Raw genomic sequence first — 25,762 nt, forward strand, 5'->3', positions numbered from 1 at the left:
CCTTATAAAAATACCTTTCAAGAGGATAAACCCTTTGTCTTTGAGCAGTAAATGATGTTTTATTCTAGTCACGTTCAAACAACAAATCTAAGTTTTCCTAGTGGATTACAAAGATTTTACCCTTAGAGCATGACTTCAGACAGTGACTTTTCAGTACATTTTTTGCAAAACTTGTAGAATTTTCACACGTAAAGGTTGGCCAGAAGTTGCCGTGTATTTCAGCTAGATATAAGGTACTTTACCCAAACACTCTTATGTTCTGAACCCTCACTGGGAATGGTAAATGAGATTTTATTAGTAATCCCTCTCCACTGGGAAACAAGTTGATTGATCTTACAGTGCTCTTGGACAAGAGAGTTGTTTCCTGAGGGCACCTGTTACACCTGGCAAAAACTGGCCAATATTAAGCAGAACACTGCCCTGTGCAATAAGGATGTGCTGCTGTGCTCAGCCTGTAGCAGAAGTGGGATAGCAGGAGCACTGCCAAGAGCCCCTGCAGCTGCTCCAAGAATTGTTTATAATTGCCTGACACAAAATACATCCTGTGCATGTTTTCTTCCTATTTCTGTGTTCTTTGATAAGTGTGTTTTCCTTCAATGTATGCTGAAGCACAGATTCTCATGGGCAACTTAAAAAGATGTCAAGTGCATACACAGAACAGAAAATTCTTTTAAGCCTGCTAAAACACAGCTTGCTCAGCTGAATTGCATTGGTGGCAGCTAATCAAAGTAAAATCTTTTAAAGTTGTGGTAAGTGAGTTTACTTAATTACTCCTAACTGCTTCAAAGACAAGAGTGGTTCTTGTTGTAGTGGTTTGATGAGACAGGGAAAGGCACAGCAGGAAAAACTACAGCAGAGCGTAGCTCACTTGACAGAACTATGAGGAACTCAACAATAACAAAATTAATCCATAATTAATATAGCCTGGACCCCAAAATAAGTAGTCTGCACTATTTTAGAATTAGATTGCTTTCACAAAGACCACATCAATTCACTTTGAATCGCTTGCTACCGTGTACAAAGGAAACGCTTCCTATATCAAGACTGGAATGAGATTGCCATTTACCTGAGGCTGGAGTCAGCTTGTTACAATCAGCTTTATTTTTGAACAAAGTTTCATCCACCACTTTACAAAAAAAAAAAAAAGGTTTAGTGTTCACTGGCAGTTAGTTAAAACCATTTTGCATAGGAAATAATACTCAAAGGATTAATCTTTCAAAAAGGATTGAATTTTGCAGAATTCTGTAAGAAAGACTTAAACAGAAATGGTTGGGAGGAGATTTCATGCAAGAAAGGCTTGAGGGAATTATTTCACAGGATAACAAAACAAAACAACCAACAAAACAAAACCCAGGCAGCTCTTAATTACAGTACATTGCTGTGCAAAATTTGCTGGTGCAAGCACCAGCTGAATTTGTATCTTGTTCTTAGAAACTTTGTTTCTGTCATTGACAAAATGATCCCCTGCTAGAAGACCTGTAGTAAGGAGCAGGAGAACACAACTGCAATGACAGAACAAAAAAGTGCTTCTTTGTGGAGATCTTCCCTTGTTTTCTGTAGTGCTGCTGGAGTAGCATCTTGTGTCACACAGGTGACATGAGCCTCCTTTGGACCTGTGCATTTCAGAGCTGCACCTGAATAAGTGCATCATCTTGTGCTCCAGAAGGCAGGGTCGACGCTATAATACAAGTTGGCTTAAAGAAAAATATTCTTCTAGGCTCCAGAAGTTTCCTGAGACAATGTCATTATTCATTCAAATGGACTCTACTTTGCTTCATAGGCCTCCGGGTGTCTGCGGATCAGGCTGAACTTGCCTGTAGGGTCAGGGACATACCACTTCTCCCAGACCTCAGCATAGGAAGCTGTTCTTCCCCAGGGTTTGAAATGTCCATTCCAATGGAGCAGCTTGGCAGCTTCCACAAACTGAGGAGAGTACCTTTTCCCAGCACTAGACCCTTCAATTGAAAAAGAAGCATTAGTGTTTGAAATAAAGGCAGCTGAAACACCAACGTGCAAAACGTTAACTTCAAAACAAAGGATTTAACAAAGGAAATCTTATCATTTATGGAGAAAGGGGGTAATAGAGGAAGCAGAAATAAGGGCAAAGTGGAAAAAACGATCAGGTGCAACTAAATGTCATTTTGACCTCTCTGTGTCTCTTTTCATACACTGCCTTAACTTCCAAGTTCTTTAAAACCCGCTTAACACCCAGATGAATTCAGCAACCTATGTATTGTTCATCAGAAACATAACCTGAAAAAGCTCTCCCAGCACTGGGCTTTCACCAGTAGAACAGACAAGAATGTCTGCCTTCTCAGCTGTTTTGGAAGAAACACCTCAGATCGCATCAGATACAATACATTTGTGGAAAATGAGAAGGATTTTGAGTAAGTCAGTTCAAGAACTAACTCTCAGCAGCTTGAGAAAGACTCAGGCCCACAAGCCCCAAGATGGAATTGCAAAGCTGTTTTTCCTAAAGAACAAAGGACAGAATAGGGAAATAAAATCTCACTTTGCTACATCATCAACAAGATGTCCAGCTACAGACCTGGAAAAACACCCTGGGGGAGCAGCATCACAAACGCCCCATACGTACCAAGATGCCGGACGTTCCACATGGGATCAATACTGGAGTGTTGCTTGTAAAACACAATTAGCAGTGGAGGTGTTGTGATGCTGCCAGCCAGAGTCTTACTGTAGAGCTCCTCTCTGGAAGTTGAAAGGATGCTGATCAGTTCATTTTTCACTTGCAGCAGAGATACACACAGAGACCCCCGCTCAAGAGGGAAATGCCACCAGCAGAACCCCAGCCCTGAGCTGCTGGCACCCCTAGCCTGGGGAACTTACACCACATTAAGTGCCATCCACTTCTCCAGTTGTTTAGTGATGTTCTGTAGTTTCCATTCAGTCAAATTGGCAATGAAAACTCCAGGATTGAAAGAGCAGGTGTTGGCTTTCATGGCAAGCTTTCGGATGGTTTCTTTTTTGTAATCTAAAAACCCAATGTAATTATACTGGGGGAAAAAAAAGAGAGTAGAAATTAGCTTAAAATATATAGGAAAATTCCTAAAGAAAAATTCTGCACAACTCACAGCAGACAGGTGTAAGTTGAAGTTGTTATAGTAAATATCCCTTCCTTTAAAATGAGAGAAAGCAAGCTTAAGAGGTGTGACGTTTTAAAAATATGATTATATAGACTACATATTTTAAGGAATGCTGCATGATCTTAATAATATCATATTATTAATATGGTACCAGTCTCAGATAAAGTACTTTTTATACATTCAGAAATTAAGAATTGTCCCTTTGGTGTTCTCAGACCTCCCGCTGTTCCACAACAAGAATTGCTCTCATTGTAAAGCAAAAATTCCAGGTTATTTGCTGTGCCTGAACAGAAACTGCAGGTCCCATCTGTAAAACTGGTTTGGGCAGGGAAAGTCTCATGTTTGGGTTTCAGCATTTGGAGCATTCCCAAATGCCTGAGATCCACAGTATTGTTATCACTGAACAAGACTAAAACTAACCTGATTGCCTGCTCCACGGACAGCAACTTTACTACTGGTTGAGTCACAGTCATCTGAAAATGCAGCTGCGTGTCCAGGTTTCAATGGGGTGTTGTAAAGTTCAACAATATCACCTAGAGAATGGAAGCAAGCACAGGGAAATCAAAAATAATCCTGACTAAGTGCCGAGTTAGGCTTTGTTCAGTCCATTGTTACAGCAGATGAAGCTACTCAGTTTAACCCAACCCACTCATATTTACAAAGTTTGTACAGAACTGTTTGGGTTCTGTGAGAGATAAGATACTGACCTCAGCATAAGGCCAGTGGCAGCTAACAAAGGTCCCATACCTTGCACTATTACATCATCATCCACATAGATGACCTTCTCTGCATGAGGTACAAAGCTGGGCAAGTAGAATCTTGCAAATGTTAACTGTGAGAACAGCAAAGCAAGAGAAGTGGAGAATTAAATTTTAAAAGTGTTCAAATAAATGTGAAATTGACTGATTTTTCTGGCACTAATCTATGGCATTAATGTCCAAGACAACTTCTATGGAGGAAGTAAAATAGGCAGCAATATCCTACAATTTAAAATAAATAGCTTCCATCAATTCCTGGTTTACCACGAATGTATTCATTGATAAACTAACTTTGAAACTGGTCTATATAACAATTTATTATTTCTCCACGTAGATCTGCAGCATCTCTGAGGTGTTGGCATGCTTGACACGCCATCTGTGCTGTTTCACTGTGGCTAGCAGCAAAAAATGATCTTAGGCATGCATATGTAGATATTCAAATCCACCTCTCACTATCTAGATATTTAATTTTACTAAAATTTAGGAATTTTATTATGAAAGATTGCTCCTATGCTAAAAGATTTGGTTTTGATCTCCAGCTGGGTTCAAAAACCAACATCAAAATATATTGTTATTAACTACTAATTGCAAAAAGTAATCAGCATCATCCTCACTGGTTTGAAGGTGTCTGCCTTTTGGGGATCCACTTGTACTTTGCCTTCTAAGACACGAGGGTCAAAATCCAGAATTCGGTATCTCATGTTTTTCAGAGGAGGGCTCCTCAGCCACATCCTGCAAGCAGGAGAAGGGCACAGATCTTGTTAAATGAGACAAAATCAAGGGAAAAGCAGGAGACCCAGCTAACAGTGACACAGATCTGGATGTGGCCACTCACTTCCCTCCCCAACAAACACATCTGGCATGTAATTGATGCTGACAAGGGGCAAGTCCAGGGTCAGCAGCTGCACACCTGGGACATGTGAAAGGTACGAAATCACTTCTTGCTTTATCAGAAATACACACTCCTGTTATCACAGGCCCTTCCCAAAACCATCAGTGTGGCCAGAAGGGGATTAGAATAACAGGATCAAAGAACAATCTACAAAAATGGAGAAACATGCTTGCCAGCATTTGAATTGTTTAGATGAAATGTAGAAGTACCTTTTACAACCCTTCCACCAACAAACTCCTCACTGGTTGGATATAAGCCCATTGGAAAAGATGTTTCTTTTCCATCCCCGAAACCTGACCAGCAGGAATGGTGGGACTCCCACAGCAGCCCTGCCAGAAAGCTGCCCTAAGCAGCAGCAGATGGGACTGGGAGTCAGGGGAGTGCAGCTCCATGGAAAGGCAGCTTGCTCTCCTCTCAGAAAGACAGAGTTCACAGTGTTGTGGGAATGCAATGAAATGATCATTACCTCAAGTGATCCACGGTATCATTCAAAGTAACAATGTGGAAAACCACGCTGGCTCTGGTGTTCTGGTAAATGCTGTTCATGGCTGCAATTGCACCTCCGAGCCTCTCATCCGAGGCTGCAATGACCACAGGAATCTCCTTGTCATTCCTCTCATCTGCCAGCCTCTGGGGAGCTGCAGGAATGAAATCTATAGGCTGAAGTCCTAAGGGACTTGGATCTGTGGAGTAAAAATGACATGCTTGTTTTTATTATTATTATTATTATTATTATTATTATTATTATTATTATTATTATTATTATTATTATTATTACCACACTAAAATTCCCAACACTTCAGTTATTTCTGCTATACACCTGGATGTCTGAGCTGAGGTGTGGATTACAGTGAGCCAGTATCAAACACTCAGAGCATCAGCTTTTGAGAATCTGAGATGCTAATGAATAGAACAACACCCCTTTTACAGAAAACTGCACACATCTAACCACACATACTCACACAGCACAAGGTATTAAAAGGCTGAGCTACAGTAGCCTGCACTTGCCTTTGGTCCCCTCTGCCATGCCTATAACCTCACTGACTTCCCTCCCATTCACTCAAACCACATGGTAGTTCTGTCTGGCCAGAGCAGGTGTTTTATCACCAAATCTTAAAAATATATCTATTTTTTAAACTAAAATAAAACCCAACATACCTGACAATTCCCGTCTCAAGAAGTCACTGAGGCTTAGGAAGTTATGATGAATAACTAGCAAAAATATGACAACAGCCACTATAAGGATGGAAATGTTCACTGAAAATTAAGAAGAAAAATCTTTGTCAATATAACCAGAGAACTGAGAAACTCAGATACAAAAGATATTGAAAAAAAAACCAGGCAAGCACATATACACATACCTTTCCTTAACGTCATTTTTCTATTCTTATTTTATTAGCATAAGGTTCCTGCAAACCTGCAAGAAAAAAAAATACAGCAGTCACTGCCAGTGCATTCTTCATGAGGCACAGCACGCTATCATCAGGAGTGTCACAACAGTTTCAGTGTCAAAGGCAGTGAGTGTTTACCTCTGTCAGTTTTATGACAGACATAAAACTCTATGTCACACTTTAAAAAGTGAGTATGGTCTCAGGAAGTTCCTAACTACAACCACAGAACCACAGGATGGGTTGGGTTGGAAGGAACCTTCAAGATCACCTGGTTCCAACCCCTGCCATGGGCATAGACATCATGCCAGCTTCTCTAGGCAACCTATGCCAGGGCCACACCACCCTCACAGGGAAGAATTTCTCCTCAAGACCTCATTTAAACCTGCCCTCTGTCAGCTGGAAGCCATCCCTCCCATGTCCAAAGTCCCTGGCCAGCCCCTTTAGGCACTGGAAGGGACTCTAACAGGTCCGTGTCCCTTTCATGTTAGGGACCCCCTCACTACAATCACATTTTCTGAAGAAGATCTCAGAGATAAAAAGGAGACATGCAGATCTTGCCACTGCAATGACAGAAAAAGGCCAAACTCCTTCTACCAGTCATAAGTAATGTGAAAGATCTGGAAAATTATGTATGTTTTCTTTACTGTTGCAACTATTTATTTAACTATCTGAATTGGAAAAAAACAGGAAAGAAGGCAGTACCACCATGTTATGGAAGGGAGTAGAAACACAACACCAATGCAATTTCGGTAAGAAATTCAAACATGCTAGTTCATTATTTAAGGGTCGAGGTGAAATCAGAACAAGAGCTGTGTATCCTGGCATGTGAAGGAGCTGTCAAATGGCACACAGAAAGCTCCGTAACAAGACGCAAAATTGCAGAAACGGTGAGCGACTCGCGAAATCCCTAAATTAAAACACCTCAGACTGTGCTGTGACTGTTACACGTATCAGAACCACCTTCTTCCCGCTGCTGCAGACACATCAGCGGAGCCCAGCAAACCCCTGCCCTGAGTTCCCCGAGCAGCACCGCGCTGCTGGCACGGGGCGGGACACGGAGCTTTGCCGGGAGCACAACGCCACGTCCCGCTGTGCAAGAAGCGCTCCGCAGGGCTGAGGCGAGCACGGACACGGCCGGCGCCTCAGCGACACGCGGCAGCCGGGCCGGGGACGGTGAGAGAACGTCTCCTGCACAGGGACGGTCACGGACCCCAATAAAACCCACACCGCGCCGCTCCGCCGGCTGCCTGCGGCGCACACGGCGCTCCCCGGGCTGCTCTGCGGGCACGGCCCCGCTCCGGGGCCGGCGGGCCCGTGCCCGGCTCTCCCGCACCGCCCCGGCCCCTCACGGACCGTCCTCCCGCGCTGCCAGCGCGGCAGCGCGCGGCCCGCGGGTGCCCGCCCGGGTGCCTGACCGCCGCCAGGCGCACGACCCGCGCCGCGCCCAGCCCGCCGCGTACCGGGCCCGCGGCGACGCCGTGAGACGAGCCCGAGGCTGGGGCGGGAGGCGGCCCGCGAGCTGCCGAGTCGGTGCGGGTTTCCGACGAGCGGCTCCGCGGCGCCTCGCACCTGCCGGGGAGGGCGCCTCCGCCAGGGTCCTGCGGGGCGAAGCCGCCGTTGCCGAGGAGATGCGTCCCGGCGGGCAGGGGGCAGCGGGAGCGGAGCAGCCCCGCAGCGGCGGCGGCGCGGAGGCGATGGCCGGGGCTGGGGGCGGCACCTCCGACCGACGGAGCTCTGGGCGGGGCGGACGGGGAGTGTTTCCGGCCAGCTCAGCAGCCGCCTTCCGCTCCGCCGCGACGAGCGCCGGTAGCAGCGGAGAGGCCGCGCCGCGCCCCGCGAACGGCAGCAGGGCCCCACCCGGGAGCGCGGAGACGGCTGCGAAGAGGAACGGGAAGAAGCCGGAGAAGCGCCGCCGCCATGCTGAGCGTGTTCCGCTCCATCCCCACGCAGATGGTAGGGCCCGCCCGGGCCTCGGCACCGGGACACTGCGGGCGACACGGCCGGGCGCGGGTTCCAGTGTCCCCTGCACGCACGGTGACACGCGGGTTCCAGTGTCCCCTGCACGCACGGTGACACGGCCGGGCGCGGGTTCCAGTGTCCCCTGCACGCACGGTGACACGGCCGGGAGCAAGTTCCAGTGTCCCCTGCACGCACGGTGACACGGCCGGGAGCGGGTTCCAGTGTCCCCTGCACGCACGGTGACACGGCCGGGAGCGGGTTCCAGTGTCCCCTGCACGCACGGTGACACGGCCGGGAGCGGGCTCAGCAGCCCCTGCACGATCTTGGCACCCGTGAATGAGGCACGGCTAGGGGGGCGCAGGATGAATCCGTGCAATTCCGGCTTCTGACCTGCGAGTTGGGACTGTCATGCTGTAAAAGGAAGCTGTCTGTGTAAGGGAAACCCCTCTGTGCTTTCCCGTCTCTGTTGTGGGAGGACAGAAGGCAGCGTGTGCTCCCAGAGAGCCACGTTTTCTAACGTCAGGCAAACAGATTAGTTGGGTTTGGAAGGAACTACTGGAGATCATCCACACCAGTGCTCCAAGGCAGAGTCAGCTGGAGCAGGAATGAATCCAGGTGGATTTGGAATGTCTCCACGACCTCTCTAGGCAGCCTGTTCCAGTGCTCTGCCATCCTCAACATAAAATTCTTCCTTCTGTTGAGGTAGAACTTGGTGTGTTTTAGTTCATGGCCATTGCTCCTCATCTTAGTGCTGGGCACCACTGAAGAGAGTGTGGCACCATCCTGTTGGCACCCACCCTGGAGACCTTTATCTGTCAGCCTTCTCCAGAACACAGGTGCCACACACACCGTGCCCTCTCGGGCACAGCCTCTTCTGTGGTGATACAGCTTTACTTAGTGATGTTAAGGTGACTACAATGATATTTTGAACTTGCATTACTTGCCCTGATCAGACAGTGCTTGCTTCTGTTTCTAGGTGATGTGGTCAAGCCTGCAGAGGAGGTGCTTTCAGCCACTGTAAGAAAAATAATTCCAATCTGGTTTGAAAGTTGAGCAAAAACGCTGAGAACCCATGGTCAGGTAGACTGTAGGATCTAACCTGAAAGAGTTAAGCGGGCAGGTCTGTGTTTTGAATAACTGACTAAAAAGTGTCTCTTTCCACAGGACTACAAGGGCCAAAAATTAGCTGAACAGATTTTTCAAGGAATCATTCTTGTCTCTGCAGTAAGTATAGTAGACCTGTGGGTGAAAACATTAAGGACTATTTTATTTTCTGATCTTATAAATATTTTTCTTATTGTTTGGGGTCACTATGAGCTTTGAACAAAGTCAGAGTGGCTGTCATGGATTAAAACTTTTATTTTCCCCAACTTTTCCCAACTTTTCTACTTTCCCATCTTCCCAACTTTCATTGTTGGCCTGCACTTTTCTTGAAAAGATTTGAAAGATGCACATGCTTTTGAAAAACCTGTATTTTTCTACTTAAATCCACCCCCTGCATCTTAATCATGTCATGGGAAAAGTTTTTCTTCATTTAAAGTTTGAATTTTTTAAATGTTTGTTTTCCCAGGTAATTGGTTTCATCTATGGATACATCACTGAACAGTTTGGATGGACTGTCTACATAGTTATGGCTGGATTTGCTTTATCATGTTTGGTAAGAAGGTTTTTTCCTCAAACCAAAAAATACATGCACTGTTTAATCTGCAATAATTGCTAAATTGAGGGGCTGTCAGCACAGACTAATGTTTGCTATGCAATTCAGATTTATTAATACATATTTGTGCTTCCTTTGATCTGCATAGAGTGCTTTGCAGCTCATTAAGTGCTTTTTTTGAAACGCTAGAAGAATGTTTGCAATTTCATACCACTGTTGAGTGTTAAAGTTAAGTCCAGCTGACAGCATTAGTAGCAGAAAGGACAGGGAGGCCTTCTGTGCACTAGCAGCTTGTCATGACAATTTTGCAGCTGTCCCCTGCTGCCTGAGGAGACAATGAGGCAGAATATGAAATTTCAGGAGTAATTCCTTATCCATGTGTGAGAGGTGTCCCATTCCTGTTGGGGCGCTCCCAATCCTGTTTTACACATGGTTCTTACACCTCTGGAGAGTTCAGATACAACACAATTTGACCAATCACTACTCAAGACCCACACACATTCCACTGTTTTGAAAAGCCCCTGTAATTCTCTGGCAGCATCATCATCCATCTGCCCCTTACTTAAAACATCCCTGAGTTTCTTACCCGGGATGCCAGGCAAGGGGAGGGCTCAGTGCATGTGGGAGGTGCTGGGAATGCTGGTGTCACCTCAGGAGTCCTTTTTTTCTTCTGGGTGGGTGCTGTCCTCCTTCTTGCAACAACCTGGGGTGCTTTAGTCACATACTTAAGCATGACTTCACAATGCAAACTGTAAATGTGTATGAAATTGTAAGAGTTTTTTAAGGACTAATAGATAATTGGTTAGGGATGAAGATTGTCCTAAGGAGCTGCACAGAACAGCCCCTTAGCACTCAGTGTGCATGTTCTGACTGCCCTCCTCTGTCCTCAGCTGACGCTCCCTCCGTGGCCCATGTACCGCCGCAATCCCCTCAAGTGGCTGCCTGTCCAGGAGTTGGGCACGGAAGAGAAGAAGGCAGCAGACAGGAAGCCAAAGAGACATTCTAAAAGCTAAAAATGATGGTGTCCAGGCTGTTACTTTGTTAAATTTTGTTAAATTAATTTCCACTGAGAAATACTTCTTGGTTTAGAGTTCGGGTTTTTTCCTAGTACTTTGTATATTACTATGAGTGCAGCCAAGCTCTGCAGGGAGCATGAAGGCTGGAAGTTGGGTCTGGGGGTTCAGGGGAGTCACTGGGAACACAAGGATGGGGGGGATTAATTTCAGAAGGAGGTCACATCTTGAGTATTTCACTAAAAAGGAACACAGTGAATCAAATTAATTCTAGTTAAGCTGTTGCCATAGCCTAAAAGATTAATAAACAGCTGAACTTCTACTGGAATGTTTCTGTGTGTAAAGCAAGTTGTCAGTAGTCCCAGGTTGTAACAAATACTGTGAAATGGTACATACCCCACAGTCCTGAAAATAACTGTTCTGGGATAGGAGGGTACAGAGGGCCAGTTTTTGTTCAAAATAAATTTCCCTGGAAGAATAAATAATAGCTCTTGAAACATTGTAACTTGAGCATGTAGTGTGTGAGAGGCAGCGGATCCATAGGTATGGTGTTGTATTTTACTACTGTCATGCAGGAAGCTCCCTCACAGCTGCTGGAGGTTACAGTATTTCAGCTACAGGCAGGAAAAGAGACAGGTTTACCATTTTATTTTACAAATTCCATTCCATTTGACTTCTTTATTATTTAAAAAACATGTGCTTTTCCTGTAGGTATGGTACACAACAATGCCTGGGGGGCTGTAGTGAGACACTCTGGATGCAAACAAAGAGAAATAAATGTTTTACCTTTTCCCTAAGAGATTCTGGTCCTGGGCACTTTCATTCCTAAAAGGAATTAGTATTTGTAAGGCAAAGGGATTTCTCCAGCTGGAACCATGGTAACCATGGCTGCATTCCTTTCAAACATTTTCAGACTCACTTTATCCAGATACCAAATGCTTTCCCCCACCTTGGTGACTGCCTCAGCAACAAAACACAAGAGCAAAGTCTCTCCTTACAAGCAGTATGGCCATCCCCTTCAGCACTTGAAATTGGCAATTTACACAACCTGAGGACCTCGAGTTCCACAAAAATTAGTAATTGTCTCTTCATGCTAAATTTTCACAACTATCTGATGTAATAGATTATAGTTTATCACATCAGAGCCTTGGCAGAGATTTTGTTACTGTATTTAGTATGAGACCATACCAAAAACCTTTTGCTATGACAAATTCAAACCAGAACATAATCTTTTTTGACTCTCCTTAGTATACAAAAATTGGTATCGACCCCTATTTGCATCTATGGAAAGCAACTTTTTAAGAGAATAAAAACTAAACTAAAGAGAAACTCAGAAGTTTCTCTTCTGAGAAAGTAATAGCCTGGTTCACATTTTAACATGAAAAATATTACTATGAACTCTTAATGTTTTCTGCAAGTTCACCTCCTTATTCCAGCAAAGGAGATCGGTGGATGAACATGCTTTGTAAGCTGGTCCAGTCTATCAAAGGAGCTAGAAAACAGTTCATTTCTCCAAGGAAAAGGTTCTGGTCAGAGCTTCACATTTTCTTCGAGGAATTTCAGGTGCCGAGCCTTCGCACTGTAACTGACGTACTTGTCTCCCATGTGCTCCCGCAGCTGCAGCTGCTCACAACACACACAGAACAAAACCACAACATTTACTGGCACTGAAAAAAAGCAGATGCTATCAATATATTAACAGAAAAATACCAAAGCACTCGGCTGAAAGAAGCATGTGAAGCTTGGCAATGTGGATGAGAGAGAAGAAAAATTAACACTGTTGTTGTCTAAAAGCAAGAGACTTTCAAATCCCACCCAAAAATTGAAAATATAAGATCTTCACAGGCTACAAATCAAATACAGCCTGGGTAAGTGTAACCAGGTTTTGAATCAGGAGCTGGAGGTATTCCTTATTCACCTCTTTTGGGAATTGATGGTAAATTATTTCTTATTTTGGACATAAGGGGTATAAGGAGAGTAATGTGAAGGCAAACATTTGAGAGACTGGAGAAACAGCATAAAACTATTAACAGAATAAAATTATTTGCATCCCTCACACCTTCCCCATGGTACAATTCTAAAGCTCAGATGGTTTCTGAAGAAGTTGGAGTTGCACATAGTCTACATCTAGAATCAAATTTAAGTGTGAAAATTACAATATACTTAGGTCCTTGCCTGCCCATGACTACCTATAGACTTTCTGGAATCAAGGTTTACCCTATCTCAATAGGATAAAGGGCCTGCTAATTTATGTAAGTTTATAAAGAAATTAAACTATTTTATTATGGAAGACATTCACCTCTCTTTTCACTTCATCATCTTCTTCCATGATTCTGTACACCTTCTCAAGAAGTTTCACTCCCAATCCTTGCACCACATCAGATCTCAAGATTTCAACCATTCTCCTAATCTTGTAAGGGACCAATGACATATCTATTAAAAATAAAATACAATGAAAAAATCAATACAGTAGTAATTATATTCAGTACAGTCAAATTTCATATTCTGCAGAAGAATATGTGACGACTCTAAGTATTACCACAGAATCCCAGAGCAACAGACCTGAAGGAATCTCTTCCAATTTTAATTCCTCTGATTCATCAGGTGATTTTCCATGCAAAATCAAAGTATCTCGATACTTTCTATGAAGTTTAAACTCTGGGGCTGGGGTCGAGGTTACACAGCACTCAGAGTTCTCCTTGGAGTCCATTTTCAGTGTCCACGTCATCAGCTGCACCAAGTCATTCATTTCATTCACATTGCTTTTCCTAGGAGAGAAGGAAGAAATGATTCAGTCACCGTCATAATGGAACTTCCACCCTGCATTCCAAGGGCTTTCAATGAGTTTATTCAGGTCCTATTAATATTCCATATTAAATTCCTAGTTGTGGTGCAGTTTTATCAATAGCAACATCGGTACTATTTCATTTACCAAAGCCTCAGAGCCCAGCAAAAACCCCACAATCCTACTGGCTACTCCTGACTCTGGTAATGCAACAAATTGCATCTTGTGAAAGCTGCTTACATTAACAAAAATCAGACATAAATTCAGCCTAATTTATAGTGGAAAAGATGCACATTGGCAACTTTTAACTTGTGTTTTTAATACATCCTGACAGCAGATATCCTTTGGTGCTGGAAGATTGTTTTCATGGGAAGCTACAGTTCACAAAACCATTGTATACAATCCCACAGCCCAGAGAGTTCAGCATGGGAAGTGTATAGTCACAGAGAGACAATAATTCAATGGGGCTGTTTTCCTCTATGCATCACATACTTCATCTGTCACTCACTATGCACAGATAAAGTGTGAAAGCCTTTTTTTCCCACTCCAAGTCAAGGTCCAGTACAGCAGTGAAAATTCTTGCACAGTATTAAACAAAATCCTTACTTCTCCTTGGAATCACCATCAGACTTGTCTGTGGAGCTTGTGGAGGAGCTTAGCTCATCATCAGACAGGCAATGGACGTCTCTCTTTCTCTAAGGGAAGAGGGAATAATAACAAGAATTCTAATAGTTGAAAGCAATTCAGCAATATGGCATATATTATTGTTCCAACATGGAAGAAATACTTTTGACAGAGTTTACCTGAGAAATACTGGGATCTGATGAGGACTGAGGAACTTTAACACAATTTTCCACACAAGACTTTGCTTCAACTGCTGCACCATTTAATGACTGTCTCCCTGGAACCACTGGAAGGATGATATTTTGACAATATTTACAAATAAGCTGTGTGTATTCTGAATTAGTTTCATGTTCATGCAAGAAAAAAATCTATCACCTAGCAGAAAGCAGGCAGGGAGGTAGGTATTTTGCTAATAGAAAACATTGAAGCTTCTGTTTGAAAGTGAATATTCTACATTTCATGTACATTTCAAAGACAAGCTGTCAACACTAAAAACTAAAAAGCAGAAAAATACAGACATGCTAACAGAACTTTTTATTTAACACAGAACTAGCCCCTTAGTGCACTGTTCTGAAAATGGCAGTGAAGAACAAAGAAGTTACAATTTATTCAGAAAAAAAGTTTTTAAGCCTACTTATACATAAACTGTTAACATATAAACATAAAAATTACCAGAGGGAAGCATCTCCCGAGACTGTTTCAGCCTCCTTCGTTCTCTTGCTGACAAGGGCCGCTCCTTCAAAGGAAGTTAATTTGATCTTAATTTGCAATCACCATTATGGCTTTTGGTTTCTAATCACCTATTAAGCAAAAAATTCTTTTCAAGGGTTCAAGGAGAGGGAGCTATTATTTAATGCTTAATTATTTATTACAGAACTGTCTTCAATGAGACCAATCTGTACTCTAGAAAAGGGGCTTCTGACCTCCAAGGCTCAGCAAGGCTCATCCCACACTAAGCAGGGCTTCCAGGAAGCTCCTACACATTTCTTTACTCACTGTGCACAAACTGCTCAGAAGGAATGAGACAAAAACCAGCAGACAGTTTTCATCACTAACCTTTGGAATGGCTGCTTGGCTGGGTTTGGCACTATCTGCAGGCTCAGGGTGCTCTGCACCCCTCTGGGCTGTCTTTGGGGTCACATCAGAAGGAACAGGTAGAGGCCGAGGAGAAACTGCTCTGAACTTGACAGAGAAGCGAGCAAGAATTTATGTATTTTTTATCAGAAGTTTAAGTACTCTGCAATCTAGAAGACATTCTTTCGTGGTAAAGCTGGATGCCAGAGATTTTGAATCCTATTGTAACCTCTTCACATCTCCCAGCTTGATCCTTCCCTCTCCCAATCTCGGCTTGCATCCATTTCCCTTCTTTCCACCCCTACGTCTTATCCCCCTCCTCCCAGACTATTTTTCAGCCAATGCCTTTGTAACAACTTCCCCCACTCCCAAACAGCAAAACACAAAGAGAAAACCAGGTTATCAATGACCAATCACCCTCTTCTGTAGCCTTGTGCCTTTCCCCACAGAAACCTCCCTGCTCAGTGCGGAGGAACTGACAAGAGCTCTATCCCTGTGTGCAGGCCAAGATTTTCTTCCTACAGTTTGCACTCAGAAGCTCAGGGCAGCCATTACACATCTCTACTAAGCCACTACCCACAAGTAGCCTCATCCACAAAGGTACTGACTTGTAGTCACAAACAGTGAGAAGTCCTGATGGAATTTCCTAGGAAACATTGCAACCCAGTAAAGGCACAGCCCATCTGGCACACCCACCTCATTCCTGAAAGGTATTGGGGATTTTCAAAGATTTACTCAGGCTGCTTCTAACAGTCACCTTCACTGATCTGCATTTGTTACCACTGAAGTTTTACAGACACACATGAAACAAGAACAGCATTAAAACACCCACCCTTTTTTAGAAAATAGGTCCCACGTTTAAAGAGGAAAAACACAGGAGTCTTAAAGGAGAGAGGAGAAGTATTTTTCAAGTATCTGCACCTTCTCTGAGCAGCCTTCAGCAAGCTCTCTCTTCTGCTGCTGCTGCCATGGGAGAGAGGGTTCACTGACACAGCTGTGAGGCTGCTTGTGGAAGGTCATTTTTCCCTGAGCATCTCCTGAAGCTCCACGACTGACATCACCCTAATAAGTAAAAGCATTCTTTAAAAAATGCAGACCTGTCACTTCCAGATGCTTTACACAAAAACACTTAAAAAAAAATCAAAACAGGTCCCTTTACTATTTTGACTGCAGCCACCTTAACATAGCACGGGTACAACCACAATAAGTTCTTATTTGAGACAGAAAATACCTGCTGTACCAGCATCTTCAGCTACTAAACCTTCAAGAAGGTCACTTACTTGAATTACAACAGGAACAAAGGGTGCTAGCAGCTTTTCAGTAGAATCCAAGCTCTACAACAAAAATGGTTTCTTATTAAAAATCTCATGGTAGACCAAAATGAAGTGAAAAGACAATCACCACCAATTAGCCCCCTGATCTAAATCAAGATTATTCAGGCCTATTTATGATATAGAACAAAAGTTACAAAACTGTTCTTACTCCCTCTGTTCACAGCTGGGAATGCAAATTTTTTCCCTGTAAAAACAGAAATCCAATCATCTAGATAGATGCAATCCCAAAACTACTTTACCATATTGCCTTTGCAAATCTGAACCCAAAGCTGCTAACCAATTAGGAATCTCAATAATTGCATCAGCAACGTCCTACTTTGACAGAAAAACACGTGCAGCAGCTCTCTAAATTGTAAGAGCTGGCTACTGTTAAATCTACTTCACATAAGCATAAATGCATTACCAGGTCAGTTTGCTTTTGGTCATTTGATACAGGCTGCAGGAGTTTCAAAGTGTCATCCTCATCTTCTACAGAATCAACAGAAGATGGCTTTGATTCAACACTTCCAGCTTTAAAAGCCTGTTTTGCTCTTTGCTGTAGTCCATCTTCCTTAATTGGTGGGTTATTAGATGTTATTTTAGAATGGCCTGGAACATGTAAATGCTTTGCTTTAGTATTCTCTGGAATACTCTCACTGCCACACTTGTCACTTCCATGCTTCATCCTTTCAGACAGGGGGACATCAATGTTCACTCCACTGACTGTAGCTATGGAGTCTCCCAAGCTGTTCAGATCAGTTTTGCTTGATTTTCTTTCCAACTCAATATCTGGTTTCTCTGAGGGATAAAATTTGCTGGCTTTGCATTTGGTGATGCAATCTTCTTCATCCTAGGATTAAATGAAAAACAAAAAAGTCACTATCTTTTGCATTTTACACACATATGAAAGAATTCTCCAAGCACTAAGAAAAATCAATAACATACCAGAGCACATAAACTGAAAGGAAATTATGATCAATAACAGATGAGGAGCCTCAAAAAAGTAAAAATATGCATTTTTAAAGAGATACAGATTTGCAAATTACCTATTTCAGATACTGGTTTATACACACGGAATACACCTACTTTTCACCAGGACCATGAAAGTAAAGTTATACTCACTTGGCTCTTCCCTAAAGGAGGAACAAGCACCCAGAGTTTTTAGGATGCACTCCACCATATATATTCAATATTTCAACATTTGAAAGCTCAAACCCAGAACAGAAGACTTATTACAGTAAACAAAAAAACATACACAAGATTAATCATTACAAAAGGTTTGTTGTAATCACTGGAAAGAATTTCAACAATAAAGAATTTTGGTTGTGACTATAATTAGTATTAAAATATATGTTTCTGATTGGAAAAAACTATTACCACTTGTCATAAAATATTTGAAAAATTATTTGACCCCAAATATTCCAAGAGTAACTCACATAAAATCAGGTGTTGTTTAGTTAACATCTCACAGATCTTGCAATTAGCTTCACTGATCCACAGGTGTTTAATTACTTCCACTCTTATCTAAAAACATTTTCTTCCCTAATACAAATTTTACACATTGCTGGGATTCAATCTAATGCTCTTAGCTCAAGGCACTTGTTATAAAACTGAGGATTTTATCTAGAAAATCAAGAGGGATTTGGGTTTTGTTGGCTTTTTTTTTTAATGTAAAACCCCCCATATCTTACAACTTTGTATTTTCTGGCTTGCTCAGAGGAGTGGTTTTGGTGTGTAACATTCCTGCTGTGAGATTCGTTCTTTGCTGAGATGACAGAACAAGGATCTTTAGGTTTAGAATCCACTGTTTTCTTATGATTTCTAGCAGTTTTCCTGTAAAGAAAACAAAAGTTGCTCATTCAATCACCATCAACAAGGTCTAAAAATATTTCTTTTGATTATACTAATTTAAAAAAACCCACTCCACTAAAGAGCTTTCATACAAGGAGTATCAGATACTGGGATTTTTCAATAGGCTGTGCACAACAATCTCATTTTCAATTCTAGAAAAGGAGCTTAAAAACTCAATTCAGACTCTGCCAGCAATATACACTTGTTCTGCAGAGCACCAAGGTCAGTTCTATCTGGAAGCAGTAAAATAACTGACTAAACCTGACAAAGAAAAATATAATTATATCAGTGTATATCAAAAGGAACTTGATTTTTCAACTCCCAGATGATAAATGACCTCAAGAACCATATGGAAAGGTGTGTGTTTCCTACCAATTCTGTATTTTTAAGCACTACAGAGTTTTATTCTGCATTTGCAGAAAATAAATATTTTCCACTCTAATTCCCTCATATTTCTCAAAGAATTCACAGAAATTGATGTTCATATGCTTTGTAGCTGCAAGTAACAAAACTTACTTTATCCTCCTACAAAACCCAGGAAAAGTTGTAAAAAAAAGACAACAATAACACGAATATTTTGCACAGAATCACCCAAATGAAAAAGTCTTACGCCTTCGTGGCTTCCAAAAACAAAGAAATCTGTTGTTTGATATATGGCTGTCGCAGGATGCTTTTCACACTAGGTCTGTCCTCAGGTTTTTTACTGAGCATGGTTTGTATTATTTCTACCAGCTGTGGGCTGTAATCCTTTGGCATGGGTGGCAGCTGAAGGGAAAGGGAAGTCTGATATTATTTAATATACTCATCAACAAGGGCTACTTCTAGAACATTTATGTGTGATCATTATGGTCAGCTACATAAAAATATGTATAAAAAAAAAGACTCATTGTTCAAATGCTGAAAGTTACCCAACTGCCTAATGTTAAACAAAACATTGAAATTCCAAGTGTGTGGCCAAGAAATGTTCCTGATTTTATTAATATGAACAGTAAATGTTCTGTAAATAGGCTTAAAATTTATATAAAATAAATCCATATTCACTTCATTGTATGCCAAAGCAAGAAGACACTTAAATAAGCTAATCTTACATAACAGGAAAATGCCATCACACAGTAATTTAATTTTTATGCAATGTTTATGCAAAACCAAAAGCAAATTAAGAAAGTAATCTCAGAACTTTGAAAATTACTCAGTATATTCATTAAATGAAGAGGTAACAAGAAACTCTAGCCAAATCTACAAAGGAATAACTCCCTTGATCTGGTATCACATCATGCACCACTACAAAACAACAGTCTTACATATGACGGTGTATGTTACATGCAATTATTTTTAACTCCATGCAATATTTCTGATTAGAAAAGATAATCTCAGTTTCTAGATCAAAAATCCAAGCACATATAAAATCTCAGGAGTTTTTACCTTGCCTTCAATAATTCGATAAGCCAAAGAGTTCATGTCCTTGGCATTGAAGGCGTGTTTCAGTGTAGCCATCTCATAAACACAGCAGCCTAAGGCCCAAACATCAGACTGAAAAAAGGGGAAGAGAAAATGTTTGGGAACTTCTTATTAGTTGTACAAGTTTCATCTTTGTTTCCTGCTTTCAAAGAGGCTTTTAATGATGCCAAGCTAATTAAGCCCAAATCCCATTGCAAACTTCTGGCTTCAGTCTCACTCTTCTATTTTTAATTTTGATCAAGTCAACTACTTCCTCAAAAATATCCCACCTTTTTTTTTTTAAAGGAAGTGTAGAAATTAGCTATCTTTGGAGTAAAAGTTGCTTGTTTCCTTTTTTAATACAATATCCATCCTAACTGTAAATGCAAAATCTTGATTTTTCATTGGAAGAGGTTTCCCCTCAGTTCTTGCTCATTACAGAGCATGGTGTTTTTACAGCAAGAGCTGAACATGTTTGCTTTGTTCTGTTATATTTTAAATTCACAATAACACTGCTTATTCCTCTCTCTCTTTTTTTTTTTTTAATGCTGCTGTTATTTCTAATTTTTGAGTGTAAAACTTCCTGTCTGGTATATAATAAATTCAGAAAGTGCATCTCTCTAACACAGGCTGATATTTCTGTTCCCATTCTCCATCTCTCCAGCTGTGAGAGGTGCAGGCAGCCTGCTGAACACCTTGGCTGTGATAGCTTAGCACGTGCTCTGAATTCCTAAACACAGTTCCAGAACCAAAAGTTCTTACAGATCTCTCTGCTATTTTTTGTTTGGTATTTGGGAAGATGAAAAAGACTTGGAAGCAATAAGAAACCAAAATCCACAGGTAAGATTGCAATGATCTCAGACAAATAAAATAAGGGTCCTAAGAAAAGAGAAATGACATTGTCATACTGTACCTTGTGGTTGTAGGGTTTGTTAGAAAAGAGTTCAGGGCTCATGTAGTACGGGGTGCCTATGAGAGTGCTGGCCATGTCATACTGGTTTTCCAACACCCTGGCTATTCCCAGGTCTCCCACTTTGATTATATTTGTTCGTGTCAGGAAAATATTCTGAGTTTTAAGATCTCTGTGCAGAATGTGCTTTTCGTGTAAATACTAGGGAGAAAAAGTCATATAAATAAGGTTAATCAACTCCTAAGTGTAAAATATCATTACACTAATCAAAGAAAGAAAACACAAAAGCAGAAGAAACACAGAAATGCCTCTCAAGGTCAGGAGTGACCTGCTAAGACAGTATTGGTGAAATAACATTAAAAGTGACTGACACAGGCAGGGGCCCAAAACTTGGCACTGCTTTAACCAAATCTCCCTGTGTGACCCCTAAAAATCAGCAGAAAATGAGAAATAAAATGTAAAGTTAAGACTGTAACTCACTTTCTGCTGCTTTCATTTCTCAACAATCTTAGTCCAAAAACATTTCAGAGGAAATTAGAATGTGAGCTTTGTGTGAACAGGGAAGAAAATTAGTCATAATAAACAACAAGCAGTACCCATATTAGTGTATTGTTGACCATGACAGCCAACTTTTAAGATAGAATTTTCTGTCCAATTTCTTATTCTTTAATGTTAAAGAATAAGACCATCTATATCTGGTCTTTATTGCTGTAATAATTGCCTTTAAAGTTCGATAACCTCCAATTACAAATTTAAAAGAGTAGGATAAGGCTTAATAGAAAAGATGCATTAGTAGTCTAAATTTACTGTTAAAAAGAGCAATAAAAAGACTGAACACAAAATGCTTCTGAAAGAATATGTTTTTTTCCCCACAAAAACCTCAATTTTGTAAATGTAATGTAAACTTTCAAATCAGAGAAGCATTTCAGACAAGAGTTGCAAACACCCCAAAGGCAACCACTGTCTACTGTGCTACAGAGGTGTGGACATAAAATATTTCAGCAATTTCTTGCTTAAAATAGTTGATTTGACTCCAATGATCCATTTTTAATGTACTAATAACCATTGTAATTAGATGCTAACCCAGCCAAACAGGAATTCAAAGACTGCAGCTTAGCTGGAATTTTTAAATATATAAAAAGAAAAATAAAGTTTATATCTGAAGGTGACAAAATTACACTTCATTGTACCTGCAGTGCCATTGCAATCTGGACAAACCACTCCACCACCTGATTCTCAGGCAAAAGTTTTCCCTTCTGCTCCTTGAGCTTGTGGTAGAGGTCTCCTCCCTCGCAGAAGCCCATCACAATGTAGAGGTGGCCATCGTCCCCCTGCCAGGACTCTCTGTAGGTGACAATGTTGGGGTGCCTCAGCTGGGACAGCAGCTGTGCCTCCTGCTCTGCTGCTCTCCTCTCGCGGCTGGAAACACTTCTAAGGTTTAACTTTTTGATGACATACTGTAAAAGACAAGGCAAGGTGTATGGTAAGAGATGAAAGTAACTCTGCAGAAGCCCTAGGGAATTCCCCAGACTTAAAGGAAATGCAGTATTTGAAATCTCCACTGATTAATCTACATGGAGGCTGCAGTTTGGATGAAAGTTATGCAGAATTTCTTCTTTTCTACCCTTACACCATAAAAATGGAACAGGCGTGTTCCTTTCATCCACCTGAATACAACTCCGCTCAGGAATTTTGTGGTGTTTTGCTTTCTTCTGAATAATGTTCACATTTCTCTTTTTCTCCCCACTCTCACTTTAAATGTGCATCTGTCACTCATCTTTTGAACCTGAAGTATGTGTTTGTGCACCACAGTTACTCTCAAAAAGGCCACATCAATAGTAAACTTAAATATATATAAAGTATGCAGTCATGTGCAAACAAATGATAAAAGTCATCTGAAAGAGACAAAACGTCTTATGCTCATTCCTAAATTTCTTTGGTTCTTCATTAAGATGGGTCAGGAATTTCTCAAAGCTACATACAAAAGTTGTTACCTACTTCCTCAATGTGAACTTCATTAAATGTAATTCTAAGGAATTTCAGGTTTCAGCAAAAACATTCATGAAGCTGAAACAATAAAATCCATAGAACATATCACCCATGACACCAATATTTAGGTCTGACCTGGCCCTATCCTGATGAAAATTTTGTAGGACATCTCTTTAGGGCATCAGCTTTCCACACAACAATCGTGTCATGGTTATGCTTGAACCTGATCTTATCGGAAAGGTTGTAAATAAAAACTTTTTAAATATTTTTACTTGCTGAATTTTAGCATCCTCAGAGATGGTTCAGTGTCTGCTCTCCAGGCTGCACCTTTTAATTAGCCCAGCACATTTAATTAGTGCTGAGGAGATGCCCCAATATACCAAGGGAACCAATTACCCAGGAAATCCACAGCACCTCGTGACTTTGTGTTTCAGAAGCCTGCAGGTAGAACCTGTGATGATGCAAAGCTTCCAAGAGGAATATCACACAGCAAACTGTGTACAGCATCACCCAACTTAAAAATAAAATAGAAATGCTGCAACTACTGTGGTCTGTGTGATAAGTCAACTACAACTCTGTCTTTGGGCATGGAAATCATTTAAGCTTATATCAGCATCTTTTAGAAAATACACACCAAAATGCAAAAAGCACATATATTAGCCTTACTTTAAACTTGACATTGATTATATTTAGTTAAATGAGCATGTTTTCCTGGCAAGATTCTCTATAGAAATCTATTGCAATGCTCTTCCACCTTATTTGACACCAAATTGTGTATGAATTCCATTTAGTTTTGTTTTAAACACTTAGAGCTACTTGACCTTCTCCACAAAAATGCAGGATTTAGTTAATATCAAATATGGTTTGATATTAACCATATTTGACACCAAATAAGACACAATTTCTTTCACAGAAAATGTGGCACTGTGTCAAAGCCACAACAAAAAATCCTGATTATCGCACTACAGGAGAAAGTTTGTAAAAGTTGGCAAAAGATAAAACAAAGTAAACCACTCCAAGTATTTATCATGTAACTACAAACAGGAAGCAAGGCTCTTGCTAGTGTTAATGACCAGCAGCACCACAATGAAATCCAAGGACCTGTATCCGAGTGAAAGTGACCTCAATGCACTGTTTACTTTTAGGATGACATGAGGTTAGAAACTTTTTGAGGACATTGGACTGTGCATCTGCTAATGGCCTGGAGGGAACAGGTCCTGCCATCGCTGCTACCCACACCACGGGTCACAGGGATTCACCTCGGGATTCCGGGCAGGGAACAACTGCCCTCATCCGGGAAGGACAAACCCTCTGCTCCCTGCTGGGAACGAACCTCCTCCCATCATCTCCAGTGAAATCCCAGCCATAAGGCTCACACAGCAGCTTCCTGTGGCTCTCTGAATGTTCTCCATCCTCATTTCTTTGCCCTCTCACATTCCCTATCAAACACCTCTGCTTTGGCCAGACTAGACAGATTATTCCAGTTTTCCAACCAAAATGCTTGTGCTTCTACTCTGACACGACCAAAACCTTCCTGGGAAGAGTTTTCTCCACACCTTTAATAAAAGTTCTTTTAGACAAGGGAAGAGAACAGAAACAGCAGCTCCGGTGGCTGCAGCCACACCCCAACACCTGGTGACGGTCACAGCCCCACCCTGACACCAGACGATGGTCACAAAAACACCCCGACATCTGGTGATGGCCACATCTCCACTCTGACACCAGATCATGGTCACAAAAACACCTCGACACCTGGTGATGGCCACATCTCCACTCTGACACCAGATCATGGTCACAAAAACACCTCGACATCTGGTGATGGTCACAGCTCCGCCCTGACACCAGAAGATGGTCACAGCGCGACCCTGACACCAGGCCGTAGTCACACCTGCACCCCGACACGATGCCACGTCCCTGGTCGTGCCCAGGGTGGGTCAGGACCAGCAGCCAAAGCCGGGCCACAGCTGGGTTCGGGTCACAGCCGAATCAGACGCCGCGGCACCCCCCGCCCAGCCCGGCCCGGGCATTGCCCTCAGGCCGAGCCGCGCCCGTGCTCCAGCCCCTCGCTACCTGCTTGCGGTCCTGGCGGTGCCGCGCCAGGCTCACCTCCCCGTAGCTGCCCTTGCCCACGGCCCGCAGGAAGCTGTAGGCAGCCAGGGGCATCCTCCCGCCGCCGGGCCCGGGCAGCGCCCGCTGCCATAGAGATGCCCGGGGCGGCCGCGGCCATGGAGCGCCCGGCGCGCAGCCGTCCAGCGCGGGCGCGGCGCCGCGGCGGCCATTTTGGAGGCGGGCGCGGCGGCCATGTTGAGAGCGGGCAGCGCGGCGGAGGCAGCGGGCCCGCCCCGGGACAGCGCTGGGCCCGCCCCGACCCGCGCCAGGCGTGGCCCCGGCGTGCCGCTCCGGGACATCCCTGCGCTGAGCCCTGGGCAAGGACGGCCGCAGGGACGCGGCTGTGCCGCAGCACCCCGCCTGCCCTGAGCCCTGGCAGGGCGCAGCAGCTCCGCAGAGCCATCGCGTCCCTTTGGATGGGGGGGGAGAATTGGTTAAAAAATCCTCAGGCTGGGTAAAAAGGAGCTGCTGGAGCTCTCCCGTGGCTGAGCACCTGCAGTCATAACACTGGCTGCAGGAAAATCAGAAAATAAAATGTTTTGTTATCACTGAGCATATAACCCCCAGTCCTCGAAGTCTGTCTTTCATTAAGGGTGAAATGAACCAGCTAAGAAGTTTAAGAGACGATTGCCACTGTCAAAGTAACAAACACAGGAAAACGCCCTGCAGCTGCAGGCTGGGTGCACGTTCAGCGTGCAAGATGGAAGAACTGGGAGCTCGGGCCTGGTTTCAGCCACGAAGATGAATAGGAACCATGTAATGGGAAGTTTCTAGGCTAGACAGGATACATGTCAAATAATGGTACCTAAATCGGGTACCTGAGTGATACGGAGGATTACAGGGGTGCTTTTGAAATGGAGCTTAAATGGCTGTCACAGACTGCAAGCTCTGTTATG

The 25,762-nt window shown here is 42.7% G+C and overlaps 3 protein-coding genes across 6 annotated transcripts; 1 reads left to right on the forward strand and 2 right to left on the reverse strand.

Annotated features, from left to right (window-relative positions):
- Positions 1 to 1,078: 1,078 nt before the first annotated feature.
- On the reverse strand, positions 1,079 to 7,852 carry GLT8D1 (glycosyltransferase 8 domain containing 1). Of its 2 annotated transcripts, none has more exons than XM_038148745.1 (10): positions 7,715 to 7,852; positions 6,116 to 6,171; positions 5,913 to 6,011; positions 5,221 to 5,437; positions 4,477 to 4,594; positions 3,852 to 3,936; positions 3,525 to 3,637; positions 2,848 to 3,014; positions 2,597 to 2,709; positions 1,079 to 1,955 (listed from the first exon to the last, which is right to left on the reverse strand). In XM_038148745.1, exons 2-10 carry the CDS (start codon positions 6,129 to 6,131, stop codon positions 1,765 to 1,767), a joined length of 1,119 nt encoding a protein of 372 aa, XP_038004673.1. In that variant the 5' UTR covers positions 6,132 to 6,171; positions 7,715 to 7,852; the 3' UTR covers positions 1,079 to 1,764. The 2 variants fall into 2 exon arrangements, with proteins under 2 accessions (XP_038004673.1, XP_038004672.1); XM_038148744.1 differs by having other exon boundaries at positions 7,606 to 7,742.
- On the forward strand, positions 7,622 to 11,102 carry SPCS1 (signal peptidase complex subunit 1). 2 transcript variants are annotated; one of them, XM_038148746.1, is made up of 5 exons: positions 7,622 to 8,098; positions 9,081 to 9,121; positions 9,269 to 9,328; positions 9,675 to 9,761; positions 10,652 to 11,102. In XM_038148746.1, exons 1-5 carry the CDS (start codon positions 7,774 to 7,776, stop codon positions 10,772 to 10,774), a joined length of 636 nt encoding a protein of 211 aa, XP_038004674.1. In that variant the 5' UTR covers positions 7,622 to 7,773; the 3' UTR covers positions 10,775 to 11,102. The 2 variants fall into 2 exon arrangements, with proteins under 2 accessions (XP_038004674.1, XP_038004675.1); XM_038148747.1 differs by lacking the exon at positions 9,081 to 9,121 and having other exon boundaries at positions 7,896 to 8,098.
- Positions 11,103 to 11,407: 305 nt separating this feature from the next.
- On the reverse strand, positions 11,408 to 25,064 carry NEK4 (NIMA related kinase 4). 2 transcript variants are annotated; one of them, XM_038148740.1, is made up of 16 exons: positions 24,864 to 25,064; positions 21,959 to 22,225; positions 20,772 to 20,969; positions 19,844 to 19,951; positions 19,032 to 19,186; positions 18,262 to 18,403; positions 16,995 to 17,420; positions 16,538 to 16,591; positions 16,179 to 16,319; positions 15,240 to 15,365; positions 14,856 to 14,919; positions 14,363 to 14,469; positions 14,166 to 14,254; positions 13,337 to 13,542; positions 13,074 to 13,207; positions 11,408 to 12,397 (listed from the first exon to the last, which is right to left on the reverse strand). In XM_038148740.1, the coding sequence occupies exons 1-16, from the start codon at positions 24,918 to 24,920 to the stop codon at positions 12,305 to 12,307; spliced, it is 2,367 nt and encodes a 788-aa protein (XP_038004668.1). In that variant the 5' UTR covers positions 24,921 to 25,064; the 3' UTR covers positions 11,408 to 12,304. The 2 variants fall into 2 exon arrangements, with proteins under 2 accessions (XP_038004668.1, XP_038004667.1); XM_038148739.1 differs by having other exon boundaries at positions 24,828 to 25,064.
- Positions 25,065 to 25,762: the final 698 nt, after the last annotated feature.

Source organism: Motacilla alba, chromosome 12 (genome assembly GCF_015832195.1).
Source record: "Motacilla alba alba isolate MOTALB_02 chromosome 12, Motacilla_alba_V1.0_pri, whole genome shotgun sequence".
In the NCBI taxonomy this organism is placed as follows: Eukaryota; Metazoa; Chordata; class Aves; order Passeriformes; family Motacillidae; genus Motacilla; species Motacilla alba.